The 20,495-nt window shown below is 38.8% G+C and overlaps 1 protein-coding gene across 1 annotated transcript; it reads right to left on the reverse strand.

The window, feature by feature from the left end:
• Positions 1–760: 760 nt before the first annotated feature.
• vwc2 (von Willebrand factor C domain containing 2) lies at positions 761–20,080 on the reverse strand. The gene is made up of 4 exons (XM_027021360.2): positions 19,806–20,080; positions 17,696–18,418; positions 16,027–16,156; positions 761–1,790 (listed from the first exon to the last, which is right to left on the reverse strand). The coding sequence occupies exons 2-4, from the start codon at positions 18,335–18,337 to the stop codon at positions 1,639–1,641; spliced, it is 924 nt and encodes a 307-aa protein (XP_026877161.1). The 5' UTR covers positions 18,338–18,418; positions 19,806–20,080; the 3' UTR covers positions 761–1,638.
• Between the last annotated feature and the right edge of the window lie 415 nt (positions 20,081–20,495).

The raw sequence follows: 20,495 nt of genomic DNA on the forward strand, positions 1-20,495 counted from the left end.
TTATGTATTAGCAAATATGACTCAGTTATATATTATTTTATAATGAAAGCAATTTCAGCTGTTTGAGTTTGTTACTGTCACTAGTAGGTGATATAACATAAGACCTCCCAGAGGTAATGTATGACTTATTTATAGATGATAAGGATTTAATCACAAGAAATACTCACTGGCAAAAATACATTATCTGTGCATAGGACACAGTAATAAGGGTTTTATAGTATTAGAACCGGCTGAAGCTAAGAGGTGACATATGCTATGATGGCGTTTAATTAATTACTCCTGTGATGAATGTAATTCATAATCTTTTAATATCACACCACCTGCTGTTGAGGCATGTTGTTTTACTACTCACATTAAAAGTGAAGTGTACCCAATGTTAAATAGGTTTGAATCCTTTTAACTCATTTGTCAATATTCTGACAGCAAACATCTGAGTTGTCATCCTTCAAAATACACCAAATAATTTACAGAATTTCATGAGAAGGCTATGTATGTGTGAAAGCTACTCTGACATACAGGGTCTTTTTGCCATCATCCAATTACTGGTGTAATCATAAATTTAAAGACTGACTTGTAAAATAATTCTACAGAGACAATTATATCCCATAACTCACTGTAGTTTGTCACACAGCACTTTGAACCAAGGGTTTTATTTTGTTCCCAAGCTCTCAGCCTGAAAATTTGAGCATGGCTCTGTCTTTAAAAATGCAAAAACTGGGAAATTATCCCGAATTAATCAAAATTTTATTGTAAGCCAGTATGATGACAATAAAGACTTCCTAATCTTAATCGGTGTTTAAGAGCAGTATCTAAAGCTTTAGGGTGCAGTGTAACTTGTTTTATTTGAAACATGTAAACACGAATACAGTAACAATTCTTTTTAAAATTCACTTGAGTTTCGAGCACAACAAAAAACTAAGATACAAACATCCGTAAGCTGCTTTTTTCCCCTCTGATTTGCCTAAATGGTCCACACATTAACTGAGCCGTGGAACATACTGAAGTGTGTCTGACATTGTGAGTGACTGTTGAGTACAGCTTGTCTTCCTGATGTCTGACAGTGCTTTGCCTTCATCCACAGTGACAGCTGCTTACTCTACATACATTCTAATGAGTCTGACCCTGTAAGATTCATGACCGCATATCAAAATACAGTTACTATAAAAAATATTTAACTGTAAATCAGATATTCACCTCTTGGCTTTGTAGAGTTTAGCAATACATACATAAATAAATATCCTTTATTACTTCTTATAAATCTCAATAGAAATTTCATGTAGTAATATAGCTATCTATCCCCATGCCCCTTGAACTAAAACATATGTATCTAGCACTATCATAAACATGGCACTTTTCATGGCACAGCATGAGGAATGTAGCATTATGCACCCTGGCCTCCATCCCAAGGCTAAATAATTGCCTGTGCTACATGCTCTTTGACAGTCTGAGGTCATATTGTCACGAGCTGTCACAACCAGCTCACAACAGACGTAACCCCACTATAATGCTGGCGTGCTGGAAGCCTGCACCAGGCTTGGAGCTGCTGTGCTGGGCTGTTTCAGGGCCCTGTTGGGCTGGGCCATCCTCACTGACAGCTGTCTAGGTGAAGGCTGGGGGCTGCTGTAAGTTCTGGCTGCCTTAGCTGGGCTGGCACTCGTTCCTGCTGCAGGTGGCCTGCCGTTCGATGCGCCAGGTGCCTTCCTCGTAGGTGCAGTAGCAGATGGTACAGTCATCAATCTTCACCTCACGGCCTGCTGGGATCACGGCCATGTCCGCGTAACAGTTCGGCCCTGATTGCACAGAGGGGACAGAATGGCAGGTAGGGGTCTTAGACAATGGTAGAATGTACTTGACTGAAAGTCTGGCCTGTGCAGAAGCAGGATGGCTTATGACATTCTATCCCTTCTCTTTAGGCTTGAGCTGTTTGTGAAATTTTTGCAGTACCTTAGGACTGAAATGGTCATACATATTCAAATGGTTTATAGTCTACCATTCATTCTTCTCCATCATCTGCTGTACTTTATCAAAAGCAGGACACAAAGGTAAATGGAACCTGAATAATCTCAATTGTCTCCAGCTTCTCTGTGCTGCACTTCAGTGTAACCCCCAACAGACAGGAATCAACATGGAACAAGTAATCTCAAATGAGAACTATTACATGACAAAATTTTATGGACAGACACTGGAGATGCCTGCCTTTGGCTTTAAATAAAACATAAGCATATCATAATGTAAGGGCAAAGATAATTGCTGAAAAGGGATTCATTTCAAGGTGTAAAGAATTAATAGTTGTGAAATCTAATGACCACCATCCATCAAATTACAAGAAATGTGTAGTTGAGAAGTACAATTGCAGTTTTGTACATTACTACTAATTATAGAAGTTGAGTATATGCCTAAGTCTTTCATTTCATGTATTTTTAAAATATGCCATTGCTACAGCCTTTCCAATACTTTTAAATAATTGATATATTGGTCTCAAAATGAAATCAACAGCTCACAAGTCGTGTTCTCACTATTAATTGAAATTCAGTTTTATATGCTAACAAGAAAATTGGTGAATGCTGCTTGGTATGAAATAATACTAATTCCCTATGTTTGCAATAAACATGCACAATATATCCAATTCCATTATGTCATCAAATACAATAAGAAACACTACTTGAAATTAATGTAATATATATTTCACATAATATGTTGAAATCCCATAAAGAAATGTACAAACCCATGAAGAAATATAGAAATATCATTATGCAAGGTATAGTCTTGTCTAAATATTCTAAATGTAGAAATTGTATGAACACCTCCAGCTACCAGTGAAGTCTAAAAGATGATTTTGAAGGCAGGCAGTCTTTCCCTACTTAGTGCCCAGTGTAGATTGGCTGTGATACCCCCCATGACTTTCTACAGAGCCCGATCAAAAGGCTGAAATGAGTCATTAAGGGAACTAGCACATGTGCTGCCATTTTCTACATGCTACATCAACCTTTTCAGTTAAAACATCAAGCACAGATGAAATTTTCCTTCAAATTATGACATATCATTCACCAAATAGCAAAAGACATTTTAATTGTCTCAGTTCTTTTTTTTGGCAAACAAGATGCACCAGACCTTATGTTTTTGTTCTGAGCCTCTACAAAAGCATTATCGTCAACAGAAGGGGCCCACATGGGTAGGTCTAGGTGCATCAATCTGCATGAATATTTGGTTGATGCTGTCAAAACATCAGCACAGTTGTATTTATAATGATCTCAGTCTGAGCATTTCAGACTCCCTCCTGAATACAGAGTCTGTGTATGGAAATGCCACTGTCATGCCTGATTCATCAACACCATTTATCATCTCAGATTACCCCATGGCTTGGCACCTTCATTAACATGACTGCTGTATGTTCTTTAATTATTTTGTAACAGGATTTTTTCATATTAGCACCAACATTTGTGATAAAGATGAGGAGAGGAAAAGAAGCAAAAGGATGGAGAGGAAAGGTGCCAGGCCCCAAATATAAACTGAGTGGTGCTGGCATCCTTGTGTTTCATTTTTCAAACTGCTGAAAGAGTTGCATAATCCAAGCCCTTATCCTCTCTAAGTATCAAAGCAGTGGTGTAGGGGCTAAACTGAAAGGGGAATGCCATTAAATACTCTTCATTCTATTCAGGGATGCATTTCTTCCCCTATGCTTCAGTGGTAATTGAGATAAAGAGTACAGGTGGAGCAAAGCTTGAATCCTGAAAATGGCATCATCTTTTATATCTCATTAGAGATGATGCTCTTAAAGAAAGCCCAAAGCTTCATAAATGGACACTGCCCTGAGAAGCAGAGAAAAGATCTCTCTCTAATGCAGTTCTTTAATAAATATGCATTATAAAACCAGCTAAATGTCCTTGCTTTGTATAAGTGCTCAGGGGGAAAGAACTTTCATTCCCTTTTCAGCAGTGCGAGTAGATGGAAACAGAGCCAGAGTTTCACTAAAGCACTGATTATTGATTATGCCATTATAATTAAAACTCACATGCTTCATTGAATCTTCAGCAATTATAATTTAAAAGCAGTCAGGATAATAAAATAATGTTTGTCCCTGTAACTCAGTATGCAGTATGCAACAGAGAGTACAGAGAGAGAGACTGCAGTGAAGTACAAAAAAACAGAGGTCCTTCATCAGTTGTGTAAGGAGAGTTCTTATGAAATATATATATATAATTCAGACAGAGGTCATTCATCAGCTGTGCAAGCAAATTGCTCCTGAATTTGTAGGAGATGGAACCAGTTTATATTAGAAAATGCAGATGTTTAAATCATAACATTCTTTCCATAGGATTCTAAAATTCTAAATTTGATCAGTTATTTTAACCACTAAAATAACTGGCACAAAAGGATCAACTGTCATCACCCATTCCTCCTCATGCATTACTGCTGGAGACTACTGTAGTACTTGCAAGAGATGTAATCAGCTTTACAGTTGAGAAACCAAGAGAAGGCCTGCTGCTCGGTTTGTTGAACATGTTCAGACCATCAGAATTAAGTATTTATCATTTCCAGTGGCAAGGCATTTTAATACTAATGGACATTGCATTAATTACATGTCTGTTTGCATTGCCAGTTGTTGCTATGGCAGCAATGAAATTAGGAAAACTCATATAGTCTCACCCTTCTAGTGGCTGGTCATATCTTTTTCCTCATGCTTCAACCAGAGGCTTATGAATTTGAGCATGAAGTGTAGTATTTTTGCTGCTCCTAGGGCTGTGTTTTTCTGGACTGAGACTGATGTTGTCATTCCTGGTATCTGTTGGAGCCACTCCTCCATCTTAGAGGTTATAGTCCTATTGCCACTGGGACATTGGTTAACTTTCCACATTGTCTCTATTTCTTATTTGAGTCCCAGGTATTTTTCCAGTGGCAGTTTTTTGCAGTTCTTCTCTTGGCCATCTTATTGTGACTGCTGGGTATGTTATAACTGGCAGGGTATATATTCTTATGGATTTTATCTTATTATTCTTATTCAACTAACTCTTGAAGACCTTACCTTATGGTGGTATTTGGATGATGCTATCCTTCTCATTTCTGCCTCATGGGGTCCAAGTGGTTAGAGAATCCCTAGGTGTTTTTAGGTGTCCTGCAGGTCTGTTATACAGCCTTGTAGAACCTCAATTCCCCCGTCCTGATTGCTTTTTCTCCTTTTGCTATCAGCTGACCACACTTCTTCAGCCCAAATGTTCCTTGGGCTTTGACCATTGTCATCATGTAGGGAGGGGACGGTCCATTCTTGGTAAGGTGAGCATCAAGGTTCTAAATCTGATGTGAGCAGCTATTGGAAGCCACTTAAGGGAATGCAGCAGTGGAGTAATTTGTAAACTTCAGACAATTGAAGACCAGCTATGCTACTGTGTTCTGGTTCAATTGTAGACGTCTGATGGTCCAAAGAGGAAGACCAGAAGGTAGCGAGTAGCAGTAGTCAAGCCTTGAGATGACACAAAACTGAGCAAAGACCCTGGAGAGCTTCCTACGAAAGGAAGGAACAAATCCTTCATAAGTTGCAAAGGAGAAACCTGCATGCAAATGCCAGATTTAAAACATCAGTCGAGAATGTCAACTGGTCATCCAAAGTTATGCTGAGGCTATGTGCAGCTTCAGACAGCAAGACCAGGGAGTTCTTGAAGGAAACAGTGAGTGTATGGTGAGGTTCCTAGGGTGTGCAGGTGCTCGGTCTTGCTGGGGTTGAGCTTCAAGTGGTGATCTGTCATCCCTAAAGTGATGTCAGCCAAGCAAGCAAAGATACAAATGGTTTTCTGAGTGTCGGAAGGTGGGAAAGATGAGTGTCAGCATAGCAGTTTAAGGAGAAGTCCTGCTAAGAGAATGAGTGTACAAAGAGAACAGCAGGGGACCTAGCCCTGAGCCCTGGGGGACACCAGTGGAGAGTCTACATGGATTGGAAGTGGATCCTCTCCATGCTACCTGATAGGATTGGCACTCCAAATAGGAAGGCCATGCAGAGCCAATCACTCTGAGGTTGGAGAAAATGGAGAGGAGTATGTTGTGGTTTACTATATCAAAGGCTACCAGAAGAATTAGGACACATGACAAGTTTGGCAGCTCTGGCAGGATACTGCAACCTTCTCAAATGCGGCCGAATATTTCTAAGTCATATTAAGAGTAACATAATTGTTCTAAGGTTAGCACCAAATGTCCAACCAACAGCTCATAAATGCATTCCCATTCCACATACACCTTTATCCGGTAAATTCATATTACTATTTAGGGACCAAATAACCTCTGGAAAAATGCCCCTTCTAAAATGTTCAGTCCTTGCCCTAATCTGTCTGAACCTCTTTCCAGGGGGTAGGACCATTAGAAGAGAAAACCCAGGGTGGGAAGGATCCATAGTAATGTTTAAAGCCTGCTGTAGGCAGCACTTGTAAATTGAAGATAATGATGACAGAGGATGACCAGAAATCTTAAGACACAGTCTTTACCACCCTCTCTGATTCTACAGTTCACACAGGCTTACCAAAATTGGAGAACAGAAGATTGGAAAAATGTTGCACCTTGATTTTGGCTGTGACATTTGATGGTAGGGTCAGAATTTGGGGTAAACAACATGAAAGCATGGATACTTCCTGGCTTGTATGAACAGTACAGACTGGTTGTGGTGAGGTAATGGTATTGGGGATATTTTCTTGACACACTCTGGGCTCCTTAATACCAATTAAACATCATTTAAGTGCCACAGCCTACGTGAGTATTCTTGCTGACCATGTCCATACCTTTATGACCACAGAGTACTCATCTTCTGATAATGTGCCATGTCACAAATTGCAGATCATGTCAAAGTATGTTCTTGAACATGACAATGAGTTCACAATCACAAGATCTCAATCCAATAGAACACATCTGGGATGTGGTAAAATGGGAGATTCGCATCATGGATGTGCAGCTGAAAAATCTGCAGCAACTATGTGATGCTATAATGTCGAAAAGGCTAAAATCTTGGAGAAATATTTCTAGCACACTGCTGAATCTATGCCACAAAAAATTAAGACAGGAATTAATTAATTACCAAGTCCAACCCAGTAAAAGCAAGGTGTACCAGCGAATATTTATTCTGGATAAATATTTGTAATATTTGTTTTTGGGTAGAAAAAAACAACATTTAGCAAATAATTGTGTCTTTTAGGAAAGTTGCTGTGCCACTCTTTTCAAAGACTCAGATGCAGCAGAGCTTGTTTGACCAGGAGGAGATCAGGCTAATGTTCACCTGTTAGCCCTGTAATTTAGCCTACATTGTTGGCAGTGTAGAAGTAGGTCTCCCATTTGGGTGACGGTTTCAAGCTGCATCTACACCTGACCAGTATTGAGATATTTGCATAACCTATTAGGCTACTCTTTTTTTTGTAGATAGTAAGATATATTTGTAGCTCCATTACCTACCAGTTATGTCAGTTTAATGTAGCCTGCAGTGAGGTCACAGAGGTCTGGACCTCAGTAATCTTTAGAGCTAAAAATAAAATTTGAAGTAAAATACAACTGGATAAAAAAATCAGCGGTTGACAACTTGCCCGATGAGACGAGTCCATGCTTAATTCAGTTTAGACTTGTTATTTAGCTACGGTCTGCGGTCTGCTGTGTGTGAGAGAGGCCACAAGCACAGACCCTTGCATCATCAGCACTTCCACTGACAGCAATTGTAAATTACACAGTTTGGCAGCACTGTAACAGATCACTTTGTGTGAACTGGCAGACAGCATACCATTCGGCAAGACAAAGCAATGGTGGTTACTTTACTTGCCATTACAGCCTTAGGCTGCTTGGAATTTTTTATTGATGTTACTTTAACATAATGTCACATAACATCCTTATAATAGATATGTTAAAAACATATTTCTTATAGATTACACACAAAATAAGCGCACACCTTCTGAAATGTGGCCATATATTTCTAAGTAAAGTTAAAAGAGTAACATAATCATACTAAGGTTAGCACCAAATGTCAAACCAACAGCACACAAATGCAGTGCCATTCCACACACACCTTTCAAATTGTGGTAGGAAGGCAGCATATATTTTGCTGTAGACTTTATCCGGTCAATTCAAATGACTATTTAGGGACGAAATAACCTCTGGAAAAATGCTCCTTCTATCCTAGCCCTAATCTCTCTGAACCTCTTCTCAGAGGGTAGAACCACTAGAAGGGCAGGAAGGATCCATAGTAGTGTTTAAATCCTGCTGTAGGCAGGACTTGTAAATTGAAGATAATGATGACAGAGGATGGTCAGAAATCTAAGGTGCAGTCTGATTCTTCTCCAAATAAATTAGACTGCCATACCATGTTGTAATAGAGAATGTGAGCACACTCACCATGACAGACTTATACAACAGAAACAAAGCATTTCCAGGTACTCTGAACTTCTTTAACTTTTTAAGAAAGTAAATCTTTGGTGTGCACAAACAACCATGACATGGTCTTTAATGGTCTTTATGTCATTATCTATAACAAACATTCAAAACACTAATCCAGACTAAACCATCTGGATTAAAGGCAACTGTAGGAAACATGTTAAATATGTGTACTCTGGCCATGATGAACACTAGGCTATTTCTTTCATATTAGTCAGTTAGCAAATATTTCACACAATACCACTGATTAAAAACAAAAGCAATAGTAACAATAATAGTAGACCAACAAAACATTTCAAAGCCAAATTAGGAAATGAATGTGTCAATGACATAAACTTCTAATGGTATTATTCTCAAGCTTTTCTCTCTATCTTCATAACTAGCTAAGGCCACAAATAACCTTTGATTAATTATGCTTCATACATGATAAAAAGCAGCACAGAGCTGGGCAGAAATAAAATTTGTTTATTTGTTCTTACAAGTTGCAACAGTTCTCTCTCTCTCTCTCTCTCTCTCTCTCTCTCTCTCTCTCTCTCTCTCTCTATATATATATATATATATATATATATATATATATATATATATATATATATACACACATACATACATGTACACATAGTGTATCATGACAAGTAGCTTTTGAGATAAATAAATTGAGTTCTAAAAATTGAATTCTCAAAGTGAGCCATGAATAGCTCTTCTCAGACCTCCATGAATACATCCTCTCACCTGCTCACTCCTTTTACAAACACAGGAGTCACATTCCCATAGCACTGCATCTTGTTGGCTGCCACAGCAGTTCGAAATGCTTTTGGCTCTCACTCGGACTGTTTGCTGCAACCTCCTCAGATTAGTTGCGACCCCAGTGTCTAAGCCCTCCAAGAAGACTGCCTGTTTTTACTGTGTGTTGCCAAGGTGATGGCCTGCAAGCACCAGGGTCATGAAGACGGAGAGCACAGCGGGGAAATAAGCAGCAAGCCTCATAAAAAGCTGGCAGAGTGTTTGCACTGCAAGCCCCCAGTTAGGGTACACGTGTGGCCACAGTGCCAAAAGTGTGACAGCATAATAATCTTTTTTGTGACCGTGTGATGCTTGAAAATTTGCTGTATGTCTATTGTGACCACCTACTTCACTACTCAAATTTGTTTGCCCTTTCTTTGATTTCCAACATTGAGTGACATTTCTGGCGCAGCTGAAATAAATAAAGAAAAAAATAATAAAGAAAAAAAAATTCTAATGAAAAAATGTTTAATGCCATGTCTCATATTTACTAACAGTCATGACTGACTAAAAGTGCAGCCTGTATGCTAGAAATGAATGTGTTTTCCCCTTTCCTTTGGATTCCTAACAAAGCTGCTGCTTGCAGATGTTCTTTGATATTCATGAACAACTGCCTGTGGTGGATGTTAGCAATAGCACTCACTTTCATCTCCCCCCCATGGCACTTCCTTGAGTGTCTCCTGGCGTATCGCCCCAACAACAGATCCCAGGCGCTGCACATAATGCTCCATTCAGCAGCACTGAAAAAGCCCTAAACCTCCCCTCTTTATGAGCAACAAATGGAGACATCAATCCCAAAGACTGCTTTGAGAAATCTTTGTGCTTTTCATGTCCTAACACCCACTTAAAATTAATGACATTTAGGCTAATAGGATGAAACTTACACTGTCGTGATGACGTCTTCCTTCAGTCTTAAGCAACAGGCTTACATTTTAGGTAGCTTCACTCCTGATTAGTCCACACTGGCCAGGGATGAATCAGAAGAAATGATAAAATGGGCCTAATGAATTTGGACAAATGATAGATATGTGGTGCCTTTGAGTTGCAGGTTTTCTGTGGGAACTAAGATATGCTGAGAAGACTGCATCCCCCATTGGGCACTGTGTGCACTGCATCGACTGAGTGTATGATTATGATTACCAGAAAACTGCTAGCATCCTATTTATATACCGATTCTCCACACTGCCTTCCCATTTTATATCAAGTATAGAGTCCAAAATGAAGATGACACCTCCAATTTCTTCTTTTCTTCAACAGTTATTATCATTTCATTCAGCAGATGGCTCATTTTTCTAAAAGCCTCAAGCTGAGAGTTCTCTTTCATGTAGCTGAAGAAAAGCGACAGAGTCAATCAGCTGACTCTTAATGGTCCTGATTAAACAATCATCCTCACTTGGCCTTGTCTGAGAACTGTGCCAAGCATAAGGATGTGGGGATGAGTACACTCTCAGCAAGCAGTTTTTGAACACTAAGGTTGTGATGTGGCCCACAGGTGATCATTATCAGGAGTGCACAGTTACAGCCAGTTTACCCAGGACCCTTCTCATGGTGTCACTGAGGAAAGCCTTTGAAGTCGTACTTGTGATGTGTGCAAAATCCCAGAGGGTTAGGGCATCTGTCTGCCTCTCCCACTACATCTGCACCAGTTTTTATACTTCAGACACCTGCTGCAAGAATTACATAGGTGACACCATGCTTACCTTGCTCTCCCCGCGATTCATCAATGGCTCACAACACATGCCACACAAGGAAACAAACATGTCACACCACAAAATGTAGTGCATTTTACAGGGATCTCAAATAAAACAAACAGCCTAATCAAACCTGGCAGAGGCAATACAACTTGAGGACTAGAATTAGGTGGAATATATATTAAAACACTAGCAACTAATATATAGGGGAGAGTGTAAATTCTTCCAATCCATATTAAAAATGAGATTTACTGTAAATTGAGAGTGTGTAACCTTCACTGGCAAGTCTGAAATTCATATCCAAAGTCATTGCCTCTTTTGGCTTAAAGAGGGAATGCAATTGACAATACCATGATATGTTAGCATCAGAGAGTAAGCACAAGGACCCAAACTCCTGGACGTGCTCCCTATAAACTACCCCAATTCAGAAAAAAAACTTTCCTAAAACAGTGTAATGTGTTCTAATTATTTAACACAGACGCACGTGCGCACACACACACACACACACACACACACACACACACACACACACACACACACACAGAGGCTTTTTCTATTTCTGCTGCCAACAGCACATTTTATTAGCCAATAGCACTTCAGAAGGCACAGTCCAGAAAAATGAAAGTGAGGAATGCCAAACTATGAATGTAATTAGTTTGAATTTATGAAGCATAAATTAAAAAAATGTTTAGGAGTGAATTCTGTGGTTATGAATTCACATTATTAATTCATGCAAATTATTAAGTCCCAAAGATTCAGACAAAAAGTTATATTTTACTAGACACCCATATTCAAATTTTAAAAATAATGACCAAAGGGGAAACAAGGATAGAGGTTTTGGGTGTAATGAAAATCTTTTCTAGCCACTTACAAAACCTTGTAGACCAGTGTATATCAGTACTGTTCTTGGAGTACTTCCGCTGCACTTTTTTGTGCAATATTGCAACAACAATGGATACTACGAAATTACTTAATGACCTGAGTCTGTCCTTTCTGGGGTTATTAATTTAATAGTTTCAATAAAAGAGATTCAGTGCCTTTGTTTCGGGTAGCTCATTTCCAACACGGCCATTTTTGAAGTGTTTAACAGCAGGTTATGGTAAAAACCTGATTAGGTATGGCCAATGTTGTGACTGTATAACAACCAGCTAGTTGTCCACTGTGGATCCATTTATCCAATGCACATAAAAACCTGGGTGTTTCTTAAAACTTTTCCATGTCTTCTCATTAACTTTCATCATTTGGTTTAAAGTTCACAATTAAACAAAGGGAAGAAAGGGGAAAAGAGAGGAAAAGTAACAAGTACAAACATGACTAATGGGACATGTTTGTCATGTTCACACAAATCTAAATAAAATCTAAACTTGAATTAACAAGCCAAAAATGAGTAATCTGTTGACCCAGTTCATATAACCCAATATTTGTTCACAGCTTATAACATTTGTAACTGTGTGGTTATTAGAACTAAGAATTTGAAAAAGAAAAAAAAAACATTCATATATATTACATGTGATGTTTTAATGTCACCCAAAGATGCGGTTCTGCTAAGGATAACTTGAGTCCTTTATGACATTTTCACAAAAAGGAACATTGGAAGGAAGTGAGACATCTCATCATTTATGGGACAATATTTAAACATGATGAAAATAGAAATATTTCTGGGTTTGGAGGAGAGGATGGGACAAATGGTGTGGTTTGCTAGAAGAAAAAAAAACTGATATGCATCAAGAAGGACAGTTCTGGCTCCACCATTGTGGTTTTGGCATCCAGGTAAAATTGCACTGCCTGGATTTCAAGGCTACTTGGAACAGAGTTGTTCTCTTAAAATTAATGTTCCATCAATGACTTTCAATGAAAATTAAATCTTAACAAGAACTTAAAATTCTTTTGTTATGTTCCCCCCTTGACTCTTGTCTAAAGGCCTCATCTGGAAAAGTTTTAAAGTTATAAGTTATAATACTGAAATAGATTGTCCTTAATATATATTGGTTATAGAATTTTTTAAACCAAAAAAAAAAATCAAAATTATTTATAGCCTATTATGAATATCATTATAGAATTTTTGAGAACATACATTTAATATATCACAGGTAAAACAAAAAACAGGCATTTTTACTAATTTGCAAATAGTATTTTTGACTCATGTCAATTTTATATGAAAATTCAGAATTTGGTCACTATTTTGACTCTTAGTGTCTTTAAAATCTTAATGCTTTCAAAATTATATATTGTTATTATAAATTATTGCCATTTATTATAACTTAAGCAATAAATGGTGATTATTTCATGAAATGATGTTCTTTGTATTCCATAGACTTATAGACTTTTTAAATGGCTCAATACTCAACACCTCCCCCCCAATACCTCCAAATTCCTGGGTCCTAGCATTAAGAAAAACATGTAAAATATCCATCTCCATTTATATTTCTTGGACCTTCCCTGGGTGGCATTCATACTTGCAACATGAAGTTATTCACCTCATAAACATGCTAACATCTTTCATTCATGAAGCATTTAAAAACTGTTGAAAAAGCTCTACTGGTAGAGTTTTGCAGAGTTGCATGTTGTACGTGACCATGAAGAAGTTCTTATGACCTTCCATTTCTGTGTTTTGTCCTATAATGGCGCACCCTTAATTTTCAGTCATGATTGTCAAAGACAGGTATCCAAAAGAGTTTGCAATCTGAATATTTTAAAAACTACCATAGCTAAGTAGCTAACTCATGACTGTTATAATGTTTCTTCTTATACAAAAACAGTGCATTTATTAAAATAACTATCAGTCCTGTTAACTGCATTGTAAAATGTAAAAGCACGGGTTGTACATACTCTACAGTCGAGACTCATCTTAAAATTTGGGCTGTGTTTTGGAAAAGCTGCTGAGTTTTTGACTGGATAGAAGTGAGTTTGATTAAGTCCCATATTCCTTGACAAGTTAAACTCTTGACTTCTCATTCCCTTTTGAAATAGAAATTAAAATTGAATTTCAGTAACCTGATAGTGAGAAAGTAAAGATTATTTTTGAATTCTTGGAAGTGAAATTAATACAACTTGTGTATTAAGCTGTTAAAATATTTAAATATAAAAGCTGCCAGATATTTCAACATATAAAATTCAAGCGTTGTAAATTCTAAACATCCATAGTAAAATAAATTCCACTTTATTGAAATTCACAAACATACTCAAATATGATTCGTTCAAATTCAGATCTTTTTATTCCTTTTTTACTTTCACATCAGCTACCAACCCTGTGCTACAAAAATCTGAGTATGTTCTATTCAAAGCTGATCGAGGGCTTTTAAACAGCCCACTCTACTGTTTTTGCAGGCAAATGAGGTGAGAACGTTGTTTTTGTGTGGAAATGTTTGATCATCAGTGCCCTTGGGCTGGTGAAAGCAAGCATTGAAACACCTGTTTATGTTAATCACCTCATCTCACTACCATAAATCAGGCTGGGAAACTCTACTGGTTCATTAGTGCAAGTGCTGTCTCCATTCTCTCTGAGCTGATAATGGAAAACTGTATTAAGAAAATTTTAAGCTTAATGGATCTATAGATACTGGCCCTATCCAAGTTATTCATTGCCATCCAATGAAATAATATCTTACAAAAAAATCCAGCATTTTTCAACCATAGGTTTGAGGACTGACAGATTCCAAATGATTGGGGGAAAAAAGCAAATGAGACTTTGTGAATAAAGTGCCTTTAACAGTGGTAATCCATACATATCTAGGCTTTATTAAATGTAATATTGATCATTAATTTTGTTACATGTAACTGCATACTTGAAATTCTGGGGTCACTCAAGTTTGTCCCAAAATATAACTATAGATGTTGAAAAAACATCTGCCCTAGGAGAGATTACTGGACAGATGATGATTTCACATGTTGATATTGGTTAACTTGCCATGAAAATAATTTGTTAAGGCATACAATATACTTTTGACATAACATTCAGGATAACACTTGGTTACCTGGTGTATCCAGTCACGCCAGGATGCATTTATATCATGCACTCTCAGGGTGGATCTTGCTAGCACTGAGATTTGATTAGCACAAATCCACATATTAGAGTGTCCTGGCGTGCATTTAAATCAGATCTCAGCTAAATGCTAAATAAACCCACAGATCTAGCCACAGTCTGGATAATGCATTCATATATTTACCTTGAATTGTTTTTTCATTAGTTTCCTTATCCACACATTTCCCACAGGCACAAAGACATGTAAAAACATGGAGGAATACAACATGTAGGTTTCTGCCATGACTCCTAGCACTGTGGGCAGATGCTACTGAGCAGGCCAAACTAAATAAAAGCCAATTTTTGAAGAAATTGCTTTAAAAAGGTAAAAACAAGGCTGGAGTCAAACTTCACGTCAGGTCAAAACAAACACTTAACAAAGGGGCAATGACTTCAGCATGTGTCTGTTGTGCATCTCACGTGAGAGGATGAACAGTCTGAACAGTGTGAACACTAATTCTACAGTGTATTATATGTCAGCTAAACATTTCTATTTTGCTTTGTATGTTAAGAATATATTAAGTGATTGTCATACAGGTCAAATTGTGCTTGCCAGTCACTTGCTGTACTCTATTTTATAAAAAAAAAACAAAAAAACAATTCGTATCAGTAGTGTTCAATTTTAGATTGACATACAGTAACCTCCCTGCTTCACCAATCCCTGCTGGAAAATGACCCAGTGACTACATTATGATATTTCACTAAAAATATTTTAATGTTGGAAAATCATTACTGCTTATGTCACACACATTTAATTTGACATTTCAGGCTGTTAAAGGGCCACTAAGATGGAAGCACATGCAAAGCCCACATGTGGCACAGAGATATACTTCTATCATGCTGACTTTCTGGGGAACTGGGAGAGGTGGTAATTGAACATACTACAGGCAAGTCACTGCAGTCATTTCTGTGAACTGATTTTCACTTTGCTTATAGGAGAGGGGGTGACCTGAAGGGGATTTAGAAAAAAAGTTTTAAAAAAGACAGAGACAGAGAATGGGGAAGGGTGTTAGAGATGCAGAGACTAAGGAATATATGGAAGAGAAAGAAGGAGACAACCAGATTGATAGAGTGGGAAAGAGAAAGAGAGCAAGAGAGTGAGAAAAAGAGAGAGGGAGAGAGTGAGAGGAGGGGGTGACTCACCGCTCTTGCACACTGGGCAGCACTGGTCAGGCTCATATTCTGGATCCACACATTCTGTCTGTGGACAAGCCGAGACGGAACACTGGACCTCCCCACTGGGCTCACACCGACACTTCTCACACGGAGACACCTTCACACACACGCACACACACATGCACATGTACATGCATGCACAAATACAAATGTGCATGAAGAATCTTTTATATAGATGCGGACATTTGCAGTGGATATGTTTGGGTCTTCCATGGTGAAGAAACTAATGTTTCTGCATGGTAAATGCAGAGGCTCTCAGTCATGCATATGCTTGCTGATGCATTCATGTGGTATGGTGTGATGCCATAATGCACACTGTACAGTTACACTCATGGCCTCCTTTTTGTCTCTAGGGAGCCCATGAGGCTCGTAAGCCATTAGCATTTGTGAGAAAGAGCACTTGCCTCTCGTTTGAGCTCTCATGAGAGTATCTCCACTGGACAAAACAAAGGACAGCCTGCCACTCTATTCCTACCTAAATAATCAGCATTTACTTATGCAAATTTGTGCAACTGGCTACAGGTCTAAGGCCTGACTAGATTCATAACTAGATGTTGAGACATGATGGTAACCTGTCCTCTGCCCGCCTCCCCAGGCGCCTAGCACTGTAGGCCTCCGTGTACATTATGCTCGGCTTAGTTCTCTCCACCTTGACTGTAATTGTTGCAGTTGCCTCCTGCATATGCATTAGGTTCAGTCGAGAAGGAGTGCTAAATCCAGTCCTGAATCTTCCCCACTCTTTGTAAACAGCGATAATGCTGACTTTGGGGATAACAAATGTCTCTGCCTGCCGCAGAGCTGTGGTGGTGCAGGTCTCCAAAGGGAATGCAGAGACTCGCATGAGGAACACGATCAGGCAAAGGAATTACACAAGGCACAGACAAATAGCTCTCCTGCAGCATGACAGAGCCAGAGCCACCGTTTAAAAAGAATCATTTGTAAACCTGCTGCTGCTTCCCGCCTGATGACACAAGTTGTGCATCGGAAGGAGGCTTGTAACTAATCAGTGAGTACCATTATAATGATCAACACCAAAACAGTTTCACTGCAGCTTATTTCTATATGCTAGCTTTTTTTTTGGTATGTCACCATTTATTTATAAATAACAGTTCAACACCTCAAGCTCACAGAACAACAGGCAAAACTATGATGTTATCTTGTTATGGGCCTAGTCCCATGGAAAGGGTACAGGCTCAGAAACGTCGATGGATCCCATGATAGAGACAGACACTAAAAAAGGTAAAAAGACAAAAAGAATATTTTTTGGTCTCCTACAATCAATAGAGAATCAAGATATTTTGTGCACATATTAGATTATTTCAACTTCACAGAAGAGTCCACTGGAGCACAAAAATTCAATTCAGTTATATGATGAGAAGAGAGCCAGGGAACAAAGGTCCAAAATGAATGGCATTTTTTCTGCCACAAAATAAAACCACTGGATGGTAATATAATTAATGTTAGATTAATAATAGTATACTTAAAATACCTCAGAATAATGCCAATTAGCATTTTTGCATATTCACGTAACCATAACTCATGGAACACAATACACAAAAACAAGAACTGTTGACGTGAGAGATAATAAAGAAAAAAAGCATCAATACTAAATATTTATATTGTAATATGGCCTAACCTTAAACTCTTCTAGTGAAGCATAGGTCTTTCCTCGAAATTCACAGTAGTTCTTCTTCTCCTTGCACTGAGGACAGCACTGGCTGGTGTCTATGCGCAGGCAGCGAGGGTGGACCTTTGGACACTCAGGCTGGTCACACATGGGTCCCTCATCTGTGCACAGGCATGGGCATGTGGAGGGTCCCGGGGTGAACTTCTCTCCAATCGCAAACATAAACCCCGTCTCATCCATGCAGCCCTTGCCCCTGTAGTCAGGATATGCATACTCATCAATGGCCTCACGTGAGGCATTGGCCTCTTCCGTGGGTCCGTCATCACCCTCCCTCACTGAGTCCTGCTCATCCCAGACCTCCATTGTCTTTGCCTGAGGTTTGAAGCCTTGCCTCAGGGAACTCCACACAGGTCTTGCTCTGCTGCTGCTGGTTCTGTTGCCTTCCTTCACCCCTTCCAGACCAAGATTATTGATCTCCTCCAGGCGCTGCTGGGCACTGGGTTTCAGTATGCCCTGTTTGGGGTGGGCTGACTCCAGACGCTCCCTCTCACCTGTCCTGGGCACTGGCACAATGGGGCTGCCCCATGTTCTTGCCAGTAGGAGCCAGGTTACAAAGACAAGTCCTGTTGTCATGGCAATGGAGCGCAACATTTCTCCTTCCCACCACCTGCACGGTGGGGTGACACCTGGCTTCACATAACACTACTCACACAGAAAGAGGGACAGGCCCATCTGCAATGTAATAAAGACTTAGGTTAAAGAATCATTTCAAAAGAACCAGCCAAAATAAAGTAACACCTAGGTATCTAGCACCACGGACAGTACCTAAGCTAATTGAATTCCCTTGGGTCTGCTATAGTCATTTTCAGCAAGTACAGTAAAAGAGTTGGCCAAAATCAATACCACAGTAAATGCATAACACTGAAGTATCAATGTACAGCACACAGCACTCCAGAAGTAATACAACACCCCAATTCAAAACACTTTCTATTGATTTTACCATCAACTACAGAATGGTTGTGATTGCACTACCTGAAATTGTTTCTGCCCATTTCCTTTTCTATAGGAACACAACAACTTGAAGAAGCTGGAAATGTGTGAAACCTGGTTGCATTGAATGCAGCCACACATGATGAAAGCAACAGAGGCAGCAATCTTACAGTCACACCTCTACACATCAGTGATGGGCACAAAAGCAAATTGCTTCAAGGATTGGAAAGTTGAATTATCAGCTTCTCAAACTGTCTAACCAATTTTCTCATCTTCCCTGGTTAGTCTTCTCATTCAATCAAATTAAAATCAGTTAAGTGATGAGCAATGAGGTTAATTGGGAAATAGATCTGAATTAACTGATGGACATTACCAACTGATGGAATTTCATTAATCTGTTCAGATACTGTTCAGGTAATCAGTTCTGTTTTCTTTTTGTCATGATTATCGATAAAATCAGATGTTAATTACAGTTTCTCTATGTTGAGATAAGTTAAACTATATGAATTAAATTAGATAGAGAATGTTGATGCAACATACAGACCAACAGAATCTTCTAAGCATTGCATAAGCACAATCACATTCTTAATTATCTTTAGCAGAAAATACTTCGGTATTAATTTTAGAATAGCATTCAGAGATTATATTGGAACATGCCTTTAGAGATACATTGTATTAACCTGCCAAATACTTTGAAGGGTTGCCAAAAGACTTGAAATGCACGGAGTAACCGAACGCTAGTTAGGGATGTTAAATCATGTCATGCAATTTTTCAAGGAGGCTACACAATCTTCTACGAATATTCGTCTGCCTGCGTCTTTTTAGTCATCATTTTTACATGCGAAGTAGACGTATTATGACAACAGACTTTGCCGAAACTAAAACGATTAATTATAGATATCATTGCAGTCTTTGCTTTTTTTTTTTTTTTTTACTGTCGGCTGTGTTGCCTAATCGATCTGTTTTTATTCTGACAGGTTTAACGGTGGCACGCAAATTACTTATGCAGCGCACAATGTCGATTTATAGAGTTAATCAGCCATACATCTAACTTTATTATGCCTTTTAGAAACATATACATGCTCTGATAGAACCGCATCGCAATAATATTTTGATTTTACAGCAATACCTGTATTTTTCCGCTGATGTCTCAAAGTTGTCCTTTTTCAGTCAGTTAAAATCAGAGACGAGGTTTAAAACCGATACCCTTTAAATAAGGTGTTTCTTAACACCACGACTATACAACCTACATAACCTCATAACTGCGCTGTCTGCACTGTGAACGCTGTATAACGTTCCCATTCTTCGCCCGGGGGGTTGAGGTAATTGCTCGCCATGCGCGATAAATATTAAAGTTGTGTCGTTAACGCTGGCGACGGAACGGTCTCTGTCAGAGCGTTTACGGTGTTTGCCCGCGCACTGAAAGGAGTGGCCAGGCAAAAGTACTCACTTTTGCTATGGTGACATAAAAACATCAGTAGCCTTACGTCACATATTGTGGAGTTAGATTAAAGAAAAAACAGTCTGTGACCTTTCCAGCCACCAGGTGGCATATTCCCATGCCTGACTGACAAAAGGAAAACTTGACAGTATTGTAGGTTTATATCGCTCTTCAATATGGCCTACTGATTAAAATTCTCAACGTCACAGTCGGTTTTCATAACAATAGAGGAAAGATTTGAAGATGCTTTGCCGTACGCTGCGTACAGCAGTCACTGAGTGACACTAGGAGCCACAGTCACATAGAGATCTGTTATCAGAATCCAATGTGAATACACATTGAAAAATGAAGCTAATGACGTCACACAGCGTTCCACAC

The sequence above is a fragment of the Electrophorus electricus genome, chromosome 11 (assembly GCF_013358815.1).
Source record: "Electrophorus electricus isolate fEleEle1 chromosome 11, fEleEle1.pri, whole genome shotgun sequence".
Lineage (NCBI taxonomy): Eukaryota > Metazoa > Chordata > Actinopteri > Gymnotiformes > Gymnotidae > Electrophorus > Electrophorus electricus.

What these genes read in the sequence shown, in the direction of transcription:
- vwc2 (XM_027021360.2), bottom strand. Translation starts at nt 18,337, where the DNA reads ATGTTGCGCTCCATTGCCATGACAACAGGACTTGTCTTTGTAACCTGG. An exon ending in CTTCACTAGAAGAGTTTAAG is followed by an intron (nt 16,157 to 17,695) that starts GTTAGGCCATAT and finishes GTGTGTGTGAAG; the next exon opens with GTGTCTCCGTGTGAGAAGTG. An exon ending in CTGCCCAGTGTGCAAGAGCG is followed by an intron (nt 1,791 to 16,026) that starts GTGAGTCACCCC and finishes CTGTGCAATCAG; the next exon opens with GGCCGAACTGTTACGCGGAC.